Source organism: Oculina patagonica, chromosome 12 (assembly GCF_052425735.1).
Source record: "Oculina patagonica isolate OP01 chromosome 12, crgOcupat, whole genome shotgun sequence".
NCBI lineage: Eukaryota > Metazoa > Cnidaria > Anthozoa > Scleractinia > Oculinidae > Oculina > Oculina patagonica.
Window position 1 is genome coordinate 28,583,632 of NC_135769.1, and position 24,785 is coordinate 28,608,416.

The 24,785-nt window shown below is 35.3% G+C and overlaps 1 protein-coding gene across 3 annotated transcripts in view; it reads left to right on the forward strand.

Annotated features, from left to right (window-relative positions):
• Nucleotides 1–24,785, forward strand: part of LOC144632790 (unconventional myosin-XV-like) — a 57,806-nt gene that overhangs the window by 3,542 nt on the left and 29,479 nt on the right. For all 3 annotated transcript variants that reach the window (XM_078491517.1, XM_078491514.1, XM_078491516.1), the window contains exons 2-25: nt 1,422–1,526; nt 2,150–2,229; nt 2,900–2,963; nt 3,094–3,203; nt 5,168–5,339; nt 6,021–6,124; nt 8,622–8,688; nt 8,779–8,892; nt 9,652–9,735; nt 9,876–9,953; nt 11,803–11,916; nt 12,557–12,615; nt 13,011–13,134; nt 13,341–13,436; nt 14,008–14,139; nt 15,210–15,335; nt 15,803–15,880; nt 16,171–16,343; nt 16,815–16,860; nt 16,996–17,120; nt 17,344–17,461; nt 17,982–18,068; nt 18,343–18,431; nt 19,714–19,798. In XM_078491517.1, coding sequence (XP_078347643.1) covers nt 1,422–1,526; nt 2,150–2,229; nt 2,900–2,963; nt 3,094–3,203; nt 5,168–5,339; nt 6,021–6,124; nt 8,622–8,688; nt 8,779–8,892; nt 9,652–9,735; nt 9,876–9,953; nt 11,803–11,916; nt 12,557–12,615; nt 13,011–13,134; nt 13,341–13,436; nt 14,008–14,139; nt 15,210–15,335; nt 15,803–15,880; nt 16,171–16,343; nt 16,815–16,860; nt 16,996–17,120; nt 17,344–17,461; nt 17,982–18,068; nt 18,343–18,431; nt 19,714–19,798 — 2,430 coding nt within the window. The remainder of the gene's footprint in view (nt 1–1,421; nt 1,527–2,149; nt 2,230–2,899; nt 2,964–3,093; nt 3,204–5,167; nt 5,340–6,020; nt 6,125–8,621; nt 8,689–8,778; nt 8,893–9,651; nt 9,736–9,875; nt 9,954–11,802; nt 11,917–12,556; nt 12,616–13,010; nt 13,135–13,340; nt 13,437–14,007; nt 14,140–15,209; nt 15,336–15,802; nt 15,881–16,170; nt 16,344–16,814; nt 16,861–16,995; nt 17,121–17,343; nt 17,462–17,981; nt 18,069–18,342; nt 18,432–19,713; nt 19,799–24,785) is intronic.

Here is a 24,785-nt window from a genome sequence, read left to right on the forward strand (position 1 = left end):
TCTGATGAAAATTTGACACCGCGGTTCCGGTGCTGCGTACTTCGATTGAATTTCGTTTCTTCGATAAGCTCCCGCGAAGAATTTTGCATTTATTGTATTTTATAGACGGTGCTGCGTTTCTGACGAACTTGAGTAAATGCTAGCTTTCGAGCTGTTTAAAATGTTTAACCTTGCTATCTTCTAGAATGATCAGTGCATTTTATAATTGGTAGTGGGCTAAATTTAATGTGCTTCTTTGCCGAAGGCAATGGAGATAGAGATAGATGTGCCAGCACGAACGATAAGCTTTATTTTAGAACGTCCCTAAAACGGTAAAAGCCCATGCTTATTTCTGTGGAGGTTATTTGTTTCAGTCTGGCTTGTTTTCAGGATCCAATTTCACTTTTGCTTGTGTTATGATTGTTTTCTATTCTTGTCCAGTCTCGATATTAGCATTTATTTGCTAGTGTAAATTTGAATTGGAAAAAAGTTATTGAATTATAATCAATTTGATCATTTTACAACGGGTGCCGTGAAATGATTTTACATCTTTGTATATCATTCGGATTTAACTGAAATCTAAGTTTTAAGAACTTAATGAAGTGCAGAAGTTATTCAGATATGCTTGGCCCTCAAGGAATTGGTGCAATCAATATATCACTGAATCAGTTTTATTATTGTTTACCATTTTTGTTTGTTCTAAGATGACAATACCCTCATTAAGTTATAACAATCTTCATCAGAAATTTTTATTTATTAATTTATTGAAAAGTCTGAATTAAATTTTTTGTTCAATCCGCTAAGGTACAATGTAGACTAATAATATTAGCGAGTATTCTATGCCAAAACATTCTCAAACCTAATTTGTTTAAATACATGTTTAGTAAGTTGAACCTCGCTTTGTCGTTTTTTCTTATTTTTTTTCGGGTTTGCCTTAGGCTATTGGACTAGACTAAGTGTGCATTATAAAATCACAGATAATTAACAATTATCCTGCGAAATCGTGCGGAATATGGCTTAATACATCAGATGATATTCCGGAAGATTGAGCAGCATAATAATAATATTGTTTTATTATTCAACAAATTGTCAACGAAACACGTTTTGCAGATAGTAAACTGTAATTATGCATCACTTTACAAGACTTGGGACAAGTTTTCACAACCTACGTACATATCGCAGACATCAAATAACATTTTGACCATATATGTGCAGCGCACACATTTGTTGAATAATAAGGAAGTATATAAACTCATCTCTCTAAATGACTATAAATAATTTTCTTTACATCGGCTTTATGGACACTCACTTAATATGGACACCTTGTTATTACCGACTGTTTAATTTAGAACAACAGAAGAAAGCCTAGATTATTGAAAAGTCCAAAAAAATCAAAGTTTGGATAACAGAGGTTTGATTTTGTGTTAAACTGTATTTTCCAGGGATCACTGGTTTGGTTTGATGGCAATGTTGGGTATTTACTGCCAGGAAAGTTGTTGTCATTTGTGGGACAGGATGTCAAAGTACAGCATGAGGCAGATGGACAGGTAAATATAATGTAATTGAAGGGCTTGATTTTTGACTGAAAATCAACATCGCCGAAGCAACTTCAAATTTCACACATAGGTTTGTTTACGTCTACAAAACATTGTCCTGTTTTTATTCCCGCTGGGTTTTTCTTCGTTTTCAAGAAATAACATGCAAAAACCCAATTTGTCCAGTCGGCACCTTTTGGAGTTCCTTTGTTGCACATAAACAAAGGAATTCCTTAAGATGCCAATAGGGAAAATCAAGTTGTTTGTATATTTGTGTTTAAATTTATTTTTGTTTAAAATTTTTTATTTTTTTTTTTTTTTTTTTTTAAAAAAAAAAAAAAAAAAGAAAAAAAAAAAAAAAAAAAAAAATATACGTTATTTCTCAGAAACGAAACTGAAGCCAATGAAAATAAATATAGTTACATGATTAACACATGTCAACAAAGCCACACATGAAATTTGGAGTTTCTTTCGGCATTAAGAGAACACTTTGTATAGTTTGAGTGGCCAGTCAGAGCACATAAAAAGAACATTTGATATATACATGTATGCAATGGTTTAATTGTTATAAAAATACTACATTTAATTGAACTTCATTGACAAATTTAAATCGTTTTTTATTCTAAATTTTCTAGGTGCACATTGTTCGTGCAAATGCTGTCCTTCCCAGACAGGAGCTTGATGTTCATGGAGTGGATAACATGATAAAGATGGAGTAAGTAATCTTTGTTTGAGTTTTGCAATGTAGTTCTAAGTTGCTTCAGATAGTCCAGCTGCCTCATGAACTGTACATGTACCTCTGTAAATATACACAGTACAAACATGTGACAACTTTTTTTTATTAATTTAAGAACTTTCCATTAATTAATAATGTCTTGAATATTTAAAGTTTTGTTGATCTTTTTCAAAAGCAAAAATGATCAAACGTCATGTTCTGTAACCTAGGGTGTAAGTAGGGGAAACGAATGTAAATCATGGCTTGTACATTAATTTTGTTAGTATCAACCAAAAGTAATAAATAAATCAAATCAAATAAATCGCCTTTGTTTAACAAGGTTTGCACTTAACGGTCTTGCAACTGACAAACCTGTGGCCCTCAGATTCCCGATCCAATTGGAATTTAGAAGTGTTGGTTTCTGTGGAGGCAAGAAAACCAGAGAACCTGGAGAAAAACCCTCAGAGCAAGGACGAGAACCAATAACAAACTCAACCCACATATGATGCCAGGTCCAGGAATCTAACCTGGGCTGCATTGTTGGGAAGCGAGCGCTCTCACCACAGCACTATCCCTGCTCCCCATTACATTCATAATGATAAAAACAAGTTATTTTGTGTTTGAAAGATATTCATTACATACTTTTTTACTATTTTCTTGAAATTTGCAGTGACTTGCATGTAGGATCAATCTTGTACAACATTCGTAAAAGATACAGACAAGACCAGATTTATGTAAGTTTTAATTGATTTATTAAAATAAATGTTAAATTATCTTTATTACCCCCCGGTAGTTTCACATTTTGTTTTTTAATATTGAGAATGATAGTTATTCCAAAACAAACCAATTATTTGTTTATTTCAGACATATATTGGCAGTATTTTAGTAGCAGTAAATCCTTACATGCCGTATGACATTTATGGCCCTGATGCAGTACAGAAATATTTTGCGACATCCACCAAAAGTCATCCACCGTAAGTAAATTTGATCTTCACAAAAAATGTTATTGGTGTTGAAACAGAAGTTGGGGGTGTTGTAGCTGAATGGTTATGACCCATTAATCAGACATTGGACATCATATTGTACAATTTATGGAGTAATCCTGGTCGTAATTTTAAATTGACTCACACTTGGCTAACTTTGAATAAATTACCGTATTTACCCGTGTATTAGTCGATCCCGTGTATAAGTCGACCCCCTATTTTTGAGGCCATAAACTAAGATTTTTTCATTTCTGGGTAAGAATTTTTTTTGGAAAAATAACCTTGTGTTTCTTAGAATTTCCCTTCAGGTAGAGTACTTAATGAAAAACACAGCAAGTTTTAATGTGAAGTTTATTATCGTGCTTACGCAGGCGTTTTAGCAACACATGTTTATGCAGGCATTTTGTCCATTATTGTTTGAAACAGCCTTATAAAATCAAACACACTAATTTCAAACGAACCTTTCTAATTGCGGAGAGATAGTAGCGGCTTTAGAAGACAAGCAAAACACCAAGGAACATCAGAAAACTTTGAAACCCACTCGATAAACAAAGTCACTTGCTTGGGGAACTTGGTAACCAAGCTACAAAATCGGCGAGGTACTGGTAACTGATAACTACACGTGCTTGCATCATGCCAGGTTACTAAGTAGCGAAGTTCGAAGCGAGAAAGATCATGCATGAAGATGTTTTTCTCGAGTGGATTTACCAGCTTTATTGGTGTAAAATGTCAGCTCTTTATTCAAACCTTGTGCCAGTGAGTCTCTACAACATTCAGGTTTATATTAAGCGGATAAATCGTAATGAATTTCGACTTGAACTGCCAATTTAACGACAAAGATAGCAAAGTGAAAGGACATCGTAACCTGTACTGTTGTTTATTTGATGTTTGTTTGACATATAAAACAATTGTTATGCTAATTGTGCAGAATTTATTTAACTGGTGCTTGGGTCGAAAATTTTGACCCGTGTATAAGTCGAGGGCGATTTTTTGGACCGATTTTTAGGTGAAAAAAGGTCGACTTATACACGGGTAAATACGGTACTTTATACCTGATTACTCACTGAACTGTACTTCAATCAGTCTTATTACTTAATGATAATGACAATGAATTTATATGGTGCATTTTTCATTATATATGTTCAAATGCACTGTACACATACTGTAATTTACTACACAAGGCCAGACCACAACACCGGGAGCTTCGTGCCCTACTCTTTGCAAATAGTGTGTGGGTTCTTTAACGTCCCCTGTGATAAGACTGAAGATACAGGAGACGGGACCTACAGTTTATCGTCCTTTTCCGAGAAGACTAGAATGTCTAACCATTTGCAGATGTAATTACAAAGGCAGCACATTCTCCTCAGTTATTTTAAGACCCTGAGTGTTGGTCCGGTCTGGGGTTCGAACCCACGACCTCCCGCACAGCAGTCCGGCGCTCTACCAACTGAGCTAACCAGGCGGCGGTTAGCTCAGTTGGTAGAGCTTATGTTGAAGCAGTGTTCTTAGTTGCACCCATAACTCCTTAGCACCTGTGAGGGGTGTTGCTAGGCAAGTACAATGTACGTGTTACATTGTACATCATTCTGCATAATACAGTGCTGTAAGACAAAGGAGAAAGAAGTCTGTTGACCATATACCTCCTGGCTATGCCTGTGGTGTTTGTCCTTTAGCTCTAACCAAGATGACCATGAGTTGAGTTCAGTTGGGTGGATGCAACAAGTCTGAAGGTGCTTGATGAGGTCTATTCAGGCCCACAAAGCTTTGCCACATGTTTAGCACTTTATGCAGATATGGCAGTTTAGTTGCTACATGTGTATTATGTCATTCCTTATGCAAAGTGGGTTTCCTCCGTGCTACTATGCCTATTATACTGAATTTCAGTGGCTGCTGTAAAAGGTTATCTGTGAACCCGTTGAAGTAAACAAAATTAATGATTTTCATGTAATTTCCAGGCATTTATTTGCTATTGGGAATGCGGCATACCAGACTATGCTAAGAACTGAAAACAAACAAGCCATCATCATAAGTGGAGAGACTGGTGCTGGCAAAACAGAATCCTCAAGGTTACTTGTCGAATTTTTGGCAGCTGTCAATCAAACAGATGGAAGACTTGTAACAAAGCAGGTACATAACAATTATTTGTGTCGTGGTTTCATTTTTACCCTTGGTACAATTTGTTATTTTTTCTTTGTTCTGGCATATAGTAATTTATGATCGTAATGAATATAAAACATTTGAGAAGAAAAATAAGCGATAGGAAAATAGAAACGTCGTTCTATTTTCCTATCGCTTATTTTTCTTCCCAAATGTTACACAAAACGAGGGAGGGAAAACAAAAAAAGAAAAAAGTGAAAGTAAAATAACCAAAAAAAGGAAAAGGACAATTGTACCAAAAAGGTGATGCTATAATTATCATATTAACAAGGACCTGTATTCCAAAAGTGAAGGAAAGAAATAAAAACCAAAAGTAAGGAACAAAGGCATGATTTTATACAAAAATGAGCAATATATTTATTAAAAGCAAAAAGTTTTATTCTATTCAATAAAGCCCCCCATAAAACAGAATACACAAATTGCTTTCAAATTCAATTTTAGGGCTAAATTTTAGGAGAATGAAACAATGGTGGATTATGTAACACAGATTCTCTGTCACATACAGATCAAATTAATGGAAAGCCTCATGTCTCACTCAGTAGAATTTAGCTGTACATAGTTATATAAATTTTATATATTTTTTAATTCTATCTTTTTTATAATACCTGTATTAAAAGTTAGCATCTTTTACACATTCTATCCTTTTTAAAGATTGTAGAAGCAACTCCACTGCTGGAATCATTTGGAAATGCCAAAACCATGAAGAATGATAACTCCAGTAGATTTGGAAAATACTTGGAGATTTTTTATGACAGGTAGGATATGTCTTGACTAATTACTCAACACTCTTTTGATGAATGTAATTTGTAAGTTTTCAATGAACAATAAAATTCTAAATATTTTTGTTACATACTTTAACTGCCTCGTCCCCAGTCGCTCGCGATCGTTGGGAGAAACGTTAGTTAATCATTGAGGAAAGCGAGGGCGAAGGGATACACGGGAAGGAAAGAGAAGGCGAAGCGACTGGCAAATCCTGCATTCAAGATGGCGGATCAATTAATGGCGGATTTTCCCCGATTTTCCTAGACCGGTCCAGGAGGCCTTCAGAGGAAATAAAATCGCCTCTCCTGAGAAGGAATGAATTGGGGCAACATTTTCGCTCCATAATTTTCATAAGAAAGAAGCAGATGCTAAGGTTTTCGCGAGGGCACGACTCAAGACACAGGAATTTTACGGACAAGAAACCTTACAGTATATTTCTCCCATATAGGCATATACAAAACGCAAAACAATCAACAGACTTGCGCGTAAAATATTTCAAATCTATATTTAAATCATGTTGTGCCAGCGTAACGCAACGAACAAAGGAGAAAATCCTAAGCATCGAAAATCCGAAAATCCTATAAACATCGAGCATGAAATACAGAGCTCTCGATCAAAATAATGCAAAAAGCATGACCTTAACAACACAGAATGTCTCTTTGAAACCAACTAGCAGCTCCTTTATGGTAAAGCTGGAACAGTCTCTGGCGAAGCCTGACCAAAATAAATCCGTGATAACAAAATACATTTTGCAACAGTATTTATTAAAATGCTTGCCGGCATAATAAAATGCTTGCCGGCATAATAAAATGCAAGTAGTTTACATATTCACGGAACATATCACATCTTGTTCGTCCAGGACGAACATTTTGAGAGCTTAAAGCAAATCTTGCAAATAGAATTGAGCCAAAACAAACTAAACTAGCACAACATGTGGCAGAGTACAGATTTAGAGGTGTCATGACATTGAACTCTACAAACGGAAACGACGCAGCAAAGACTAATGACCTCTAGACACTGTACTTCCTAGGCCACAATAAGGCTCTATTCAATACATAATGCCTCCAAATAAAACAGTGCCCCTCAGAAAGAAATCAGAAGCAAATAAGGCCGAAAGACCGAATTTAACATAGAACAACAAAGGTACAAATATCCGGCCCGTCACCTATAGTTTATTTACCATACCGTCGATCGATAATTCTCCGATGGAAACTTCTAATTCGTCCACGGTATCATTTAAAAAGTCTCCCAATACTGGTAGAGGCGCTTTATCGTCAGAAAAGTCCGTCATTTTCAGTATTTTAACGATTTGCACATTTTCGATCACATTCGCAGATCTTCGACACAGGATTTAGCAGGCTTTTCCCTTTTCATTTTTCCCCTTCCCATCACCCACCGCTCGCGCTTCACGCTCGCTCCCAATCCCCCTACTCGCGCTTCGCGCTCGCTCAAAATCCCTGCCTCTCTCCAAAACCCGCGAGGCCTTGGAAAAGCCTGTGGAGGAGGCAGATACTTTAATGCAACCATATGTCTGTCTGTCTCTTTCTCTGTCTGTCTACAGGTCTGTCTGTCTGTCAGTCAGTCAGTCAGTCAGTCAGTCAGTCGATATAATAGTTGTAAGAAAAGAGTTCAGTGTCTTGAAGAGTTTGTTTACAATTTGTATCCTCCAATGTTTTTAAGCGATGGTGTGACATCGCTTTATGCCATCGCACGAACGGTTCGTTTTGTCTGTTTGGCCCGATTGCACAGAAATCAAGTTTAACTTAACAAGGAATCGCCGCGTAAAACACAAAAGCAAAATACTTCCGCGCAGTTACAATGGAACACTACAATGTATAAACGAAAGAGGCTAATTATATATGATGGGATCTTTTAGATTTAGTAGACAGAAATTTCTAATTCTAAAAATATAAAGGGCCGCTGTGAGCAAGAGACCGTTTGACCTTTCTGGCAGCTTAAAAGCTTGCTCGTGCGTATCGTACGTCATTCATCTGTGAAATCAAACTACAGTTTAACGCAATCTTTGTTGAGACAACATAGGGAAATCTAAAAAAAAAACATAAAAGTCTAAAATAAAATATTACTGTTGTTCAATTGAGCAAATCTACGAAGAAAATGGTCTGTGCATTCATAACAACTGTATTTATTTGAATTCCATCAGATCCTCAGGCTATGCTATTTATACAATCACTAACAAGCTTTTTAGGTTAAAATAAATGTAAACTGCAGTTGGATAACAGTCTTTTTCACACACAAGGTGTCAGCTACTTTTATTTACTTTAAGTTTTTTCGCAAAATTATGTAAGACCCCTTGTGAAACACCATCGCTTCTGCATGCATCGCGTGCCAGTTATTGTATGTATGTTTCTGTATGTTAAAATTTTAAATTATTGTCACAGCTTGGAAAATGGCTGGCACATGTTTTTATACACAATATTTACACTTGATTTGTTTAATTTATAATAAATTAATATTAAGTTTTTTTTTCAGTCATGGTAAAATTGCTGGTGGAAGAATCTCTGAATATCTTCTTGAAAGATCAAGGATTGTAGGACAGGTAAATTGTGTCAAAAGTCTGTGATGAAGTGACAGATAAACAGTTTACAAACTTAAACTAACGTTTCATACTTTGCATCTAACTTGACAGGCAAATGGTGAAAGGAACTATCACATTTTTTACGAGATGCTGTGTGGATTACCTGAGGAACAAAAAGAGAAATTGAATCTTACAACTGCCACAGACTTCATGTACCTTAACCAGGTAATATCACATGTGTTTAGTACATGACTGTATCTCAAGGTTGTCAAACAGATAAAAATTACAATTAACCTTTTGTTTTGTTTTTTTGGAGGGGAAGGGTTGGCGTTGGTATTAAATTTTTGTTTTTACCATCCATTACTATTGCCATTTATTTCCACCTTAAGTTCTTTTTATGTATTTGAATTCATTTCTTTCATGTTTGGCAGTCCTGTGTACATGTAATAGGGCTTGCTTGATATTGGTTTGTTGTGACAGAATTTTTCTCCCTGTTTCCCATGTACCAAGTCCCAAGTAGCATCACTGAGTGTAGTTGTTTCTTCTTGATGTCACGCACACCGAAAAATAATTGTCATTCCCAGTTGTACCAGTTGTCTCGGTTGTCCCGGCTGTCCCAGTTTTCCTGGTTGTCTCGGTTGTCCCAGTTGTCCCATTTTGTTCCAGTTGTCCCAAGTGTCCTAACAGTCCTGACTGATCCAACTGTCCTCATTATCCCGAATGACAACTATTATTCGGTTTGCATGACGTCAAGAAGTAATTATAACAACCGTACCCAGTGACGTCACTTGGGACTTGGTATGTGGAGCATAACCCCCAACCTGTATGTCTACTATAACATGAAGGTTAAATGTAACTTTGATATGTGATGTTATTTAGTGAGTAACTTGTGCATGAGCATAGAAAACGACAGTCATATTTGTAATCCAAGAGAATTCTTTGTTCAGATGTTTGAAACACATTTATTTTGATCTCAATTTGTAGGGTAAAGCATGTGTTATCCCAAATAGAAAGGAAGTGTTTTACTTTCAGCAAGTTGTGGAGGCCATGGATGTCCTTGGGATATCTGTAAGTTTAGCACAGTCAATTGATCAAACCTACAAATTTTTTCCATGGAGTCAACAATTTATTGTTAAAAAAGCTACAAACTGGCTATATACCTTTCCATGCCATTACCAGTGAAAATAAATCTTTTTTTTTTCTCACAGGAAAATGAAAAAGAGGCCATATTCAAGGTTCTGGCACTTATTTTGCACTTGGGAAATGTAGATTTTGGAAGGACAGAGGTAATATTAATACGTTGTGTGTTAATTAATATTTTAATCTTTAAGCAAGTTTTGAATGTTATTATCTTTTCTGCATGCCATCAAACAATCATGAGATTTGTACCCAGTAGAAGGGTCCATGGGATTATAAATTTTTTAAGTTATTGTCAGTAGCAAGGCTGTGCTCTAAGGAAATTTTCTTGGAGCCCTTCGGGCTCCCAACCCTGCCAGGTAGGGTGCCCAGCCCTTTGGGTTGGTCGCCCAAACTAATTAATTATTCAATTAATTTATTATTTAATTTATTAATATTATCATGGTTTAATAAGTTAATAATTAATTTACAATAAATTTAAATCATACAACCAATTAAAATTTGTTGTTGATTTTATTTCACAGCACACTCACTATGAATTGTGAGTCAAAAAAGTGTGAATTCCAGTATGCCTGTCATACGAAACCCATCGAAATTTTCGCGCCAAAACATTAGAATTTCTACCTTTTCGTAATTTTTTTTACCTTATCTAGTTTCATAAAAGAACGCCTGAGAAGTTAGGGCTAAAATCATTAATTGCAAGCTTTTCTTGTTTCATCGGTTTATTTGTCGAGAGTTTAAAAAAAATAAGAAAGTCGCAAGAATATAAGAAAGAACATTTAATTATAAATAGGTTGAGTTTCTATTCTTGTGACGGCTGAAAGAACCGCCATTTGAATGATAATCTGAGCCATGCAATTGGATAAAGAAACGGACTGATTTAAACATGCAGAAATTTATGGAACTGCCAACAATCTTACATTTAAAATCTTTTTTGCAGTTCACAAGGGTTTAATTTCACACACGGCGAAGTGATTGTTACTATTTTTAGCGGCCACTGCATTTTGACAAACTTGTGATATCCGACGAAAATTCCTTTATTAGCGTAAATATCTCCAAAGTTCTATTAATAAATATCGTTGAAATTTCATTTGAAATTACCACAGTAAATCAAGTTGTAAAACAAATAAATTCCATTAAGCTGAATGACAACAACATTTTATCGAGATTTGCTTTAATTAGAGTGCAACAAGTCGTCGCTAAATTAATCTATTCCTTTTGTAAACATCTCCAGACGCAGAAATTTGCATGTGTGAAGAATTTCATTTCATGCTAACACTAACTCACTGCGCTTACAAAAACTATTGATATACCAAAATAAATGGGAACTAAACCATCTCGAAGAAAAAAATCAAGATTTTCAACCCAAATTATTATATTTTTTAAAATGTTCGTGCGGTCCGTCACGTGCAAAGTCAAGCTCGTGTTAAATCATGTGGAACGAACTTGACAGCGCCGGCAAGCGTAAACATTTGATTCCGTAATGTGTGGAAGGCTATTTTCCCGTGAAAAACATAATCAATCTGCAAAAACATAATTTTACAGTCAATCTCCTGCTACACTACAGTGTGGAACGGCGAACAAGAGGGCCGGGTGCCCGGCCGGGCGACCAGTTTTATTTTCCGGTCGCCCGAGAGCAAATGTTAGTCGCCTGAGGCGACCGGGCACCGCTAGAGCACAGCCTTGAGTAGTAATTGTTTGAAGTGCATTAGTTGCGTTGTTGTTTCAGGGCCAGGATTTAAAGATGATTGAGGTTTTCATTTCCCTTGTTTTAAAGGGTTTTTCTGTAGCTTCTGTTTTGTGAAGTTCGAGATTGGTCCACATCATATCTGGCGACATAAAATATTAACTGAAAACCTCAATGAAATGTTATAAAACTGAAATCAAATTTCACACTAGCTTAATCGTGTTTGAACAACCGGGCCAAATCTAGAAAGGTAACAGAGATCAGAATGGCTGTCAGCTGTAATAACTGTTGTGTTGCACTTGTTTTACCAGGCCAGTGGACAGGAGGCAGCTGTTATCATGGGACAAACAGAGGTCATGCTTGTGTCTCAGTTACTGGGCCTCGAAATCCAAGATCTGGTTGTGTGTTTGACTCACAAAGAAACAGTAAGTTTTCAGTTTGACAAGAATTTTGTATTTTATAAGTTCTCCTACTGATATTAAATTTTATAAATGTATTTATTAATTGCCACTCATACAATAATAGGGAGGTGTGGTCCTAATGGTTGCATTAGAACTTGAGCAAGACACTTTACTCTCATAGTGCCTCTCTCCTCCCAGGTGCAGAAATGGGTACCGGCGAATTTAATGCTGGGTGGTAACCCTGCGATGGACTAGCATCCCATCCAGGGGGGAGGGTGGAGGGGGGGGGGGTAGAAATACTCCTAGTCACTTTATGTTATGGAAACTGGGATAAGCTTTGACCTGGTTACTCAGAAAAGAAAATTAATCAACTGGCATATGTAAATTTATTATTAATGAATAATACTCATAAAAAAAACTAATCAACTGGCACATGTAAATTTATTATTAATGAATAATGAATAATTTTTAAATTATTTTTGAATAACAAAAATTAGGTCTACAGCACATAATAACAGTTAGGTTCCTAGAGCTGTTCAGATTGTTTGCCTTGCCAGTTGACCATAAATGAACTGCTGTACTTTTTATTAATTAAAATTAACATTGATACATTTTGAAGTCCTCAAGGGATTCATTAATAATTATTTTGTTTTGCCCATTCCAGGTAGCAGGAGGTCAGAAAGTCAAAAGTCCAAGATCAATCAACCAAGCTGTAGACGCCAGGTACAGAACATTAATACATTGTACATGTGTATTATAGCTACGACACTATAAATTCACAATATGTAGTTCCAAATATCCATTATCCCCCCCCCCACAGAAGGGATTGGAAATTTCCTGGGGGTGGGGGTGGGGGTCTCAAAGACCAAAAATTTTAAAGAAATTTATGAAATTTAACTGGAATTTCTAGAGGGGTGGGGGGTTCTTTTAAAAAATCCCTTCTGTGAGGGACTGGTACAGATATTTTATGGAACTACAACACAATTTTGAATTTACACTGATTTTGTACCTGGTCAATAATAGTACTCTCCAATGAAGGATGTCATTGGAGAGTATTAATTATGCCATTGCAATTATTGGTTGTTTAAAGACAAGTATAAATTTTTTCCCCCTTTTAGGGATGCACTAGCCAAAGAACTCTACACTCACCTGTTTGGATGGCTTATTAGTAAAGTTAACGATATTATGTACAGCGGCAAAAAACAGACTTCCATTGCTGTACTTGATATTTTTGGTTTTGAGGTAAGTACTGCTAACTAAAGTAAGTTTTTTAACTTGTGAGTGATAGTCCCTTAAATTCTTATATTTCAATTTTGAAGACTTTTCACATTCAGCAGAATGTTTGTATGTATTTTTGAGTAAAGTGTATTATCATTGCGTTTTTTACCAAAATTAATAAATGTTACATAATTTCAGATAATATTTTCACTTTCTTTCTTTTTCTGAAGGATTTTGAGAAGAACAGCTTTGAACAGTTGTGTATCAACTTTGCTAATGAGACTCTACAGTTCTTCTTCAATCAGTTTGTCTTCAGAATGGAGCAAGTGAGTCTTTATAACTATTAGACTTTTATTTACCAGTTCAGATGATCATCTTCATACCATTTGTCAGACAGCCAGCCTTGATGTGTTCAACACAGTAAAAAAGTATTGCTAAACTGAGAGAATTTATTAGTAAGCTTGTACGGTGCCACACAGTAAGCGTACATGCCCACAGTTGGCAAGAGTAGTTAATAATAAGTTTTATGCAAAGAGGAAAGATTAAAGAAATAAGTGGTAGGTTACTTAACCCATAAAAACATTATTTTTTATTATCTGTTTTCATTCCGGAGCTATCCGCAGTCCAAGATGCTCGTTAACAGTTTCAGTTATCTAATAATAGCAATTTTTAATAAAAATGGACTATTATTTATGGTTTCCTGCAAAACTTGTAAATATAAATTTTGGCTGTTCAAAAATCTGGTAAATTCCGTGACATAGTCCCTTTAAAATCGGTTAATTGTAAATATTGATTTCAGTGTTGAGATAATGGGTCATGTATTCTGATGTTACAAGGGTATCCTAGTTCTAAAACATTTTCACATTGTTTAATCTGGCTGTGCTTGTTTCTGTGCAGGATGAGTATAGCAGTGAGCACATCCGATGGACAAAGATACCATTTTTTGACAATCAGCCAAGACTGGACCTGTTGGCTAAGCCGCCGCATGGTCTGATACACATTCTAGCTGAAACTACAGCATTTCCAAAGGTAAGTATCAAAATTTCTGTTCATCATACATTTTCTGTCTCCTTGGGATCTTGAACTGTTTGAAACACAACATTTTTCTTCTTTTTGCGATAAGTGTGTGGGTTCTTTAACGTCCCCTGCTGACCATATAGCACTGACGATGCAGGAGTTGTATAATTGTAGTTGTATTTACCGTAAAGTTCCGTGTATAAGCCGCACCTTTTTCCTCTAAATTCAAGTCAAAAATCGGGGGTGCGGCTTATCTACGGGGTCTACGGAAACATCTCTGGTTGGAGTTCTCAAAGGCCTAATTAATATTCATAAAAAACTTCTCAAGACATCATTGAATAAACATATAACAACCTGAAAACTTTGCACTGCCTTTTAGTTCCTCTGCAAAGCTGTTTGCAGTGAAGGCTACCAGTCACTTCGAATCATGTCTTTCCGCCGCGTGCGAGAAAGCACCAAGATAAACGCAAGTACTTACAGGGCAAATGGCCGACCGCTTCCCTTTTTAATTGACCTTCACAACAAATGCATTTCCTGGATTAACAAACTCTTATTCTGCATGAAGTTTTCATCCTGTTGCGGGTAGCAGTTTCCAAGAATCTTGAAATAAAAACGTGGTTTCTTCCAAAGAAAATGCCGCCATGTTTGTTTTTAATGCCCAGACTCCTCTCTACAATTCAAAGCTTGGCTACTAAGCATTCATCATTCACTTAAGTTTCGAACGAATTACAAGTGTTTCAGGAGTGTTTAGAAGTGATAATCTCGAAAAAATGATACCAACAGAGCATCCAAGTTTGAGATATTGTGAACTCAAACTTAAAGGGAGGTATGATAAGTTAAATTTTGCTTTCGTAAGACTTAATTTATATTAAACATTGCAACAACCGCCGTGTCAGTGTTTCGAAACCGTGCTTGTTTGCCCTTGTTTCTTTTACCAATAGAACTTCACTTGAAGTTCAAACTTTATTGTCTGTATATTTTTTTCCAAAATTTTGAGCTTCCAAATCGGGGGTGCGGCTTATCTACGGGTGCGGCTTATACACGGAACTTTACGGTAATTTCCTGATGTGGTCAATTTACAGGCGGATGATCTTTCATTCTTGGACAAGTGCCATCACCATCATGAACAGAACAAATTTTATGAAAAACCAAAGATGTCTACACCAGAATTTGCAATTTGCCACTATGCCGGCACAGTCTGGTACCAGGTGAGATATCAATTCCTAAAAGTTTTATTCAGAACTTGTACTGTGTTAACAGGCAGTCAGTCAGTTAGTCAGTTATTTATGACTTTTTTTTGTAGGCAGACAGACAAACAGGCAGGCAGTCAGTCAGTCAGGTAGTTGGTGAGGCAGTCAGTGAGACAGACAGCAGGCAGGCTGTCAGTCAATCAGTCTGTCGGTCAGATGAACAAACAGGCAGGCAGGTAGTCAGTCAGTCGGACAGACAAACTGAAACAGAGTTGGGCAGACAAGTAGTCGGTGAGGCAGTAAGCAAGACAGGCAGACAGGCAGTCAGTCAATCAGTCGGTCAGTCAATGTGTCAATGTGTTTTTATATACCTGTAGGGCTAGATCATTAGATTACTGTAAGTGCTATCAAGGGCTTGGGCTGCATGTGTTGTCCACCAAAATCACAAGTAAATGTGTAAATATGTTTATTTTGTAATCATGCAGGCGACTGGTTTTCTAGAAAAGAACAGAGATGGTCTTAAACCAGACCTTGAAGACCTTATTTCTAGTTGTGGCAATGAGGTAAGTGCTTAATGTTAAATGCTGTTAGTTGCTGTTTAGCTGTCACCTTAATCTGATGAGGGGCCGGAGAGCGGGATATACAATGCACAGTATGCCTGTCATTCCAGATAATTTGACATAAAAAGGCTAACATTTGGGAGGGCTCATTTTCAGTAGGAGTTACCATACTCAGGGGTTTTGACTTCACACTGTTTCATGGAGTTAAAACTCTCATGACATCACTTCAATAAATCAAAATGATTATTTTGGTGAACGCAGTTGCCTGTAGTGTTCTTTTTGTGTCTTTGCAGTTCATTCAGGATCTTTTTCCAGAGCTTCAAAGTGCAGAACTCTCAATAAAGGGGCTGAAGCTTCCTTCTCAGCGTAAGAATTCTCTCAGATTGCCATTGACTCAGAAAAAGAAACCAACTGTTTGTGGCAAGTTTAATGACTCCCTGATAAAACTTGTGGTCGCCATGAAAAGGTATGTTTGGTTCAGTTTACAAAACTATTTGTTATTACATATCCAACTAGTTGTGTGTGTTTTAGAATAGATGTGCTAACCATGCATAGAAAATCGTAGAAAAAGTAAAGGTCTTGAGAACAGCAGACACGTAAAGAATGGTTTACAAAGCACAGAAAGTTGAATAATAAGTAGATAAAAAATGCTAATTAAGACAAGTAGTAACAACAGAACGTGAAAATGTGTGAATTAGAAGCAGGATAATTTTAGATTTACATGGTGTAATTGCTGATTGAGGCAAGGTAGTTCCTTTTGAATATGGATAGCCTCCTTTATCTTAAGTTGAAAGCTGGTAGAGGCGTGATAAAAATACTTAAAGTAAAATACTTGCAGTTCATCTAGAGAAACTTCATGCAGTCAAGGACTTGATTGTACAGTGCAACCTCTTGTTGTGTGTTTCTCACTATTTACCTGTTTTTATTATTTTTGCAGTTGCAATCCTTTCTTTGTCCGATGTATTAAGCCAAACAGCACCAAGGTACACATTAATTTTGATCTCAATTTGAACAATTTACATGCAACAAGGCAAAGGTTCATTATTATTTTAAAGATTTGTCACAAATAGATAATTTTTTTCCAACTTTCATCTCATTGTTTTAAAATGCTTTTTCAGGCTGCAGGAAAATTTGAGATTCCACTTGTCATTGAGCAGCTAAGATATTGTGGAATTGTGGAAACTGTGAAGATCCGTAAAGCTGGCTATCCTGTTAGACATTTGTATGCAGATTTCATAAAAAGGTAAGACATAGCGACATGGCCCCAGCTTTAAGCTATATACAGTATATAGCCTTTAAGATTTTATTCTGACTAACTATCTGAAAAGATCAACATCGATTCAACATTCAAACACCTTATCCTTAATGTTCTGAAAGCATGACTGTTGAGATAAAACAATTATTAGTTGTATTACTTGTTTTATCAATAAATTGATAAAAAACTTGTTTTATATTTCTTCTCAAAGGTATAGCTGTCTTTCATCCCATGTTGATCTGACCAGTACAAATCCAAGGGAGAACACATCAAGAATTCTGAAACTTGTTGAATTTGAACCTGAAAGCTACCAGTTTGGCAAAACAAAGGTATGTTAACTTAGTGTAACTTGAATTAGCAAGAACGTTCTAGGTTTGAAATGTTTTATTTTCAAGGCAGATTTCAGTAGAACAGAATTGGAAACAAAACACAAAGCTGTTTCTCCTTATTTTCCTCACATGCCTAGAAGTTTCTGATGATCCTGTCACAGAGATCGATGAACTTTTGACGATTAAATTAATTATTACTGTGGGGCTGCGATTGTGTTCAGTAATCTGTAAACCAAGGAGTCATGAACTTCTTAAAAGCTATCTGGTTAGTCTGAATAGCACTCATTAATATTTTTGTTAGCCTGATTTGCACTGATCAGGGCAGTAAGCCTTAAAAACGTTAGCTTCCACTTGTAGCCTGTACAGGTAAGGGTAATATGCAATCGTATGTATATAGTTTCTACCTGAATACTGCCTCACACTAAGCTCACTTGGCCTTCTGGCTAGCTTGGTTGCTTGCACTGTTACAACTCAGTGTTATGAGTTAATTGATAATTATATTCTAAATATTTAATCACAGGTTTTTCTGAAAGAAGATCTTCATGCTACCTTGGAAGATGCAAGGATGGCTAAGCTGAATCGCATGGCAGTCGTCATTCAAGCAAGGGTGAGTTAGCTCAACTTCAAGATTAATGGAAAAAATTGTAAATTTGGGTCAAGCCTTTCAATTTGTTGTAAGATGGCACACTGTCAGCAGACATCAACACGATTTAAGATAGCTTTAACTCTTAGTACGAACATACATATGCATGCACAGGTTTACTGTACTGTGTGTGTCCTCAGAAATATTGAAATTTAAATGTGTTCCAATGATTTCAATGGGTTTTGAATCATTACTCATTCACTCAGTTGACTGATTGTTATTGTTGATTTTCTTGCAGATGCGAGGATATTACGTGAACAGCAAATACCTCAAGATGAAAAAGGCAGCTATTGTGATTCAAAGTAACACACGGCGTCATCTTGAAAGGTATGTACACAAGTGTAGCTAATATATTTTATTTTTATTACTTCACTTTCTAACAACAACATTTCATAATAATTACATGCCTCTGTTATCCTCATCCCTGTCTCTAGTATGTGCTTCATGTTAATGGGCAAAATAATTTCTCATTTCTGGTCTCCATGCATTTCTTTTATATTAATGGGGAGAATTTTCATAATCATCAATTGAAAACAATATTTCTCTTTAGGAAAAACTTCTTTAATTCTTTTGACTATGTCATATTGTAAGGTGAAAATTCTGAGATATTCAACTCTCATTGGTGCTTAAAAGACGAAACTTATTTCCATAGTGTGATGTATAATTTTCCATTATTATAGTGTATCCTTCCTTTAATTTGTGTGATCATACATGTAAATATTGTAACATTAAAGGTTTCCATTTGAAATACAATATTATTGCAAGCATGGCATGAAAGAATTGTCAACAATTGAAGAAAAATATATTGTTACTTGAAAGACATCCAAGAGTCGGGTTGGGTTAAACATATTTCCATAGTGTGTCCTTCCTTTAATTTGGTGTGATCATACAATGTAATTATTGTAACATTGAAGGTTTCCATTTGAAAAACATTATTATTGCAAGCATGGTATGAAAGAATTGTCAACGATTGAAGAAAAATATATTACTTGAAAGACATTCAAGAGTTGGGTTGTTTGATGGTTAAAATGCTAATTTGTCACTGATAGAGTTTTAATAATTGGCAAAAATTGCCTGCTGCCTTCAGGAAAAAAAGGAAAATTCTATGCATTGTAAAGCTGGTATCAGCCAAACTAATCTGTACAAGAGAAAGACATTTCTGTTATTGAATGGCCAGCTTAATGTCTGCAAAAATATTAACTTAAAGGCAAAGGTAATTTTACTTCCTTAGCACCCAGTTGCTTTTCTAAAACAATACTTTGTTTGCAAAGTAGAGCCATTATTGTAAAATTTACATTTTAAATTGTTCAACTGGCTCAGGTGAGAGCACCTGTTGTTACTTTGCTGTCAGGATTTTGATTGTTTTTATTCATCTCTCTTCTCCAAGCCCTTAAGCAATATTGAAATGCCATCCTATTTTTCAAAAGGTCTTACTAGCAGCAGACTACTTATTAGTTCTAAGAAAAAGGTGATACTAAAAATTAAGTTCAGAAAACTTGTTTCCACAGAACAAACTGTCATCCTCGTGCAGTTACAGTGCAAGAGTAAATTTTAATATGTGTTACATCCTATTTTTATGGTAATTTTATATTTTCACTCATTTACACAGGAAGAAGTTTCTGAAGGCAAGAAAGGGATTTATCCTTCTTCAAGCAGTTTATAGGATGAAGCAGCAGAGGAGAGCTTTTTTGAAGGCAAGTTGAGATACTTAAATTACTATCAGTAACACATTTTCATTGTCACTGCTTTGTTGTTATCGATCAGCAACCTGCAACTTGTGTTTCACTTCCTGGTTCAACATCTCTGCCTGAGGCTAGGAATAAAGTTGTTTTAAAATTATTAAAAACTAAAGGCTAAAAGTGTAAGTAATTTATGCTGCTAGTGGCAAAAAATGATCTTGTTTGTCATTCTGGTTAACATGGGCTAGTAGTTAGTTAAGTCGAACATTTTCAGAACCCATATTTGTAACAAAAAGTGCTATCTCGTGTATGTCTTCTCCCCACACAATAGGATGCTAGTAAATATTTAATGTACAGGTACCCCTTGTGTTAAAAGAAAGATGTTTTGACTTTCATGTTAAGTCAAATTATCACAAAGTGAATTATGCAAGATATATCATAACAGCAATGAGAACTGTGCTTTTGATCTTAGGACTGTGTGTAAATACACATTTGTGCGAAGTGTGAAATGTTAAGTGTGAAGTGTGAGATATGAAGTGTGAAATAGAAAATATGACATGTAAAGTGTGAAAAAATGTAGTGTGAAATCTGAAACATTGTATGAATCAGGAAAAATAAAACAGCAAAAATGAAATGATTAGATGCTTTGTAAAGTACAATAATATCTGGTTACTTTTTCTAGGATATCTGTTATGTTCTGCAGTCAAAGGACTGGATATATTAGATATTATTTTTTACTCAATATATAGAGAAAATGCACATGATACATATTTTGTGACATGAAAGTAGATTCTGAAGTTATTTTGCATCTGTTTCTAGGTCTTTTTCACTGCAAGCTATTTTATTTTAAATAAACAACCATATAAAGTTAAACCATGCTTATTAGTTTATATCATCTAGTATTATAACAATGCATTCTTAGGATCATGTTTATGCAGTACATATAGAGGACTGCATAAGGGTTTTTTATCCATCTTTCAAATTTTCAGTGAGACAAAATCTGTAAAATATTAATTATTTTACCTGGCAAGAGAAAAAGAATACAAATTGGATCATGTATTTGAAATACTTCCAATAATTATTGAAACAAGATATCTAGTTTTGATTTGTGTGTCATACTTATAGATTGACACCTGTCATAAAAACATGACTGTTCTTTTTAATTTTAATAAAAATAAATATGAACATTTTACTGTAGGACAATATAGTACTGCCTGATCTGGTTTACTTTTGGCATTTTGGATCTGTCTTGTGTGCTTATAAGCATTATTTGTTTTTATAATAAGTTATTTTATTACATGTTTTTTGAAGAAGATTGCCATGTTGTGAAAATGAAAATACAAGGCGTAATCAGGGTTTTCATTGAGAATTGCAATAGCAGGAGAATAGTGTAAAGTAACTGGAGATTGATTTTTAAAGGTTCCACAACTTAATAAGAAAATAGGTAGAGGCCTTTGAAATTCAGCCAGAGAATTCTACGTAGTAGACGGAGAATTCTCCGATCTCCGATGCCTAATGAACACCCTGCATTATGATGATGACAACTAGCTGTGTTATTCTTCATGTGTTAATAAGGGAACATTTGATATTTAAATTCCTTTTTGAGCTCATCAGTTTTAAGCTATCCATGGATGCTTTTGAGATGAAAAAAAAAAAAATTCAAGGAAAATTAGCTTTGAGATACTTTTGTGGATTTTGAAGCATTGTTGTTGGTTGATCCATCCATGATCAACTTACACAGGGTTATTGCTCCTAGCCATGTTTCTGTAAAATAACAAAAAAGAAAAACTCGCTCCTCATGCATTGTCAAGCAACTGGGAATTTTTAAGAACACTCTAGAAGTCCACCTTGTGCTTCTCTAGGCACTTCTTTCCTGTTCTTAAAAATTCTTGCATGCTTTTGTAACTCAGCAATCCATTTTGGCATGTTTTACTTTATTTCTTTTTTTAAGGTTTCTTTCAATTGGGAAGTAATTTGTACAACAGATAACAAAAAATATTGTGGCATAGCTTCTTCAATTGATTGATCCTTTACTCCCCATTGTCAATTTTCTAAATAAATACTCCTTAACCATGGTAAAAAGATTTCAAGGAAACGTCCTTTAACACAAACATTAGAATTTGATGTGGTAAAAATATTTCCAGAACTATAAAGAATGTTAATATTGGCCTGTCCTTTTAGGAGGTTATCTCGATGACAATTATATTCAGACTCCTATGCTACATGTATGCTTCAAAACATGTATTCTAATATCACTAACTTTCTAAAAACAATAAAAAAAGTTTTGTCTATACTATCAGAAATTATTTTACACCATTTGTGTTCTGTTATGACTTGTGAAAAGAAAAAACAAACTAACAGATTTTTGACTTACAAATTTTGTCAACCTTTTCTTTAGAATTCATTTTGGTAAAAAAGTGGATTAGACAAGAATATTAGCAGAATATTTACATAAGATGTTAGCTTGTTTACTAAGAAGCTGACATCTCCTGCAGTTTAAATACTGGTATTGTGCATTTATTAATCATGGTAGACAATTTCGTTTGTCAGTATAATTAATGTGATGTGAGAAAAAGCATGTAATTTTAAACTACATGTATGTTTGATATTATCACAAGTGTATCATAATTAACAGAATAGGAAGGAAATTAACACATATTTTGAATAAATTTCATGCTGCTGGTTATTGCTTTCAACATTAGCATAACAGTCTTAAATTCCATTGTTTTGGATGACTTCATCAGCTTAAATAACTGTCATTGTTGAACGTAGCCACTAATATAGCGCTTCTAATAGACCGAAAGAACTCAAAATATTTAGAAGCTAGTATGTTACTCAAGTCAGGCTGATTTTAAAATCACTGAAGGCAAATCTATTGGGACCGATTTCAATGGCTAGCAGATGAAAACAAATTGAGTGTGTGGTGTGAAACAATAGCTGGATTCATTTATGAATTCTGAAGTAAGTAAACCTCACGGTGTTGTGAAACAGCTTAGGATATTAGCTCACTTTTTGTTGGGCTTAATTTTCGGTGAATGCAAAATATTTTTATTCATTTAACTAACATTATCAAGGTTTTGTTCCGTTAAACCGAAGTGATAATGCCACTGTGCTAATTCAAACATCTCGCAGAATTTTATAGTTTGTATTTCGGTGGTATTTTGCCAATGTGTAGTGGATAACGTAAACAAAACTTCTACATGGTGATAAAGAAGGCATCAAATGCCAGTGAGGTATTAATTAAAGCACAGCAACTAGCTAACATTTGTGATGAATTTAACTGCCTAACATTTAAACCAGTTGTTGCTCAAAGTTTTAAGTTTGCATGACAAGATTTGTGCTATTCAAACTTAGCTTCAGTGAAGCATGTCTTAAAACCTGTACATCTATTAAAATAATAATTAGAAATTCCTTCTCTCAGACAATAGATATATAGCTTTATTTAGTAATCCATTTTTCCTTCTTTGTTTCCATAATGCTTGCTGTACATGTCTTAAATTAACCTTGCAACTTAAAAACTGTTTGACGAAGATATTGTATGTGTGGTGTCTTTTAGATTTTCGTTTTGCGCTGTGAAGTACAAGCATTGTTCAAGTATTATTGTCATCGACTTTTTTAAGTTGTTTCATTTGTGCCACTTCACTTGTAACCGTTGAATTTATTGTGTGGTTTTTAGTGGAATAAGTCTTTGTAGTAAAGTTATGAACAGAGGCAACAAAGGACCACAAAATCACCATTTATATAAAACATGGTTACTAAATTGGTGTTTTTCTGTTAATTAATATTTTTTATTGTCTCTAAACCAACGTGTTTGCACATGATTATTTGTATTGCATGAACTTGGACTTTCCTTTCTGCTGTACTTAGTAATAATGGTATAATAATTAATTTGTGCATGATGACAGTTCATGTCACACAACTTGATTGACACATTAAGGTTATCCTTTTTTCCATGTACATTGATCTTGAGTTATAAATGTCTGGGTGATTATTCTAAAAATATTTGTTTGTTGGTTTTTTTCTTTTTGTGCGCGAGTCTGTGTGTGTATACTTTCCGGTAATTTATTCGCAATTAGAATTTTTGACATCAATATTTTTATTATTCTGTAGTCATAATAGTTTGTAGTCAATAATACTAGGCTGGCATCAAAATCAACCTACTATATCAATCGCGTTAGAACTAATTATGGCAAATAAATTTAATTTACACTTTTCTGGTCCCTCCATCTGGAATAACTTGGATCAAGGACTTGGATGAAGTGTATGCCAACTTTAGACCCATCTCTAATTAAATTTATCTCTAAGATGATAGAGAAAGCGGTTGCTTATCAGCTCACCAACTACTTAAAGGAAAATAGCCTGGAAGAGAGCTTACAGTCTGCCTACAAAGCTTCACAGCACCGAAACGGCGCTCGTAAAAGTTCATAACGATATTTTTCTCGATTGACAACCAGTGTTATGTCATTCCTGCTCCTCGACCTCTCAGCAGCCTTTGACACAGTAGACCACACGATTCTCTTGTCCAGACTCTCTTCTCGTTTCGGTATTAACGGGAAAGCATGAGCTGTTTCAGTCCTACCTTGTGAGTCGTAAACAAGTAGTTAATGTAAGGGAGTTAACGTGTAGCACGGACTGCAAGTGGCGTTCCCCAAGGCAGTCGGCCTTTTTATCTCTGTACCGTCCCCGATGTATTTTAGAGCTCATGTCTTCACACATGCTGACGACCCCAGCTTACTTCCCGAGCGCCATCGATTTCAGGATGCGCAACTAAGCTGAAGGAGACAGAGCAGTAGGACCAAAGAACAAAATCACCACCTATGAGGTCAGTGGCCGGCGTCATGTCGAAGTCCTAGTACGCCAGAAGGATGATCCACGAGGAGTTTAACCTGCAGACAGCTTTTTATCACTTACGCAATATAGCGAGGATACGGAACTGTCTTTCTCAGGATGAAGCAAAATACTTGTTCATGCGTTTATTTCATCCAAGTTGGACTTCTGTAAT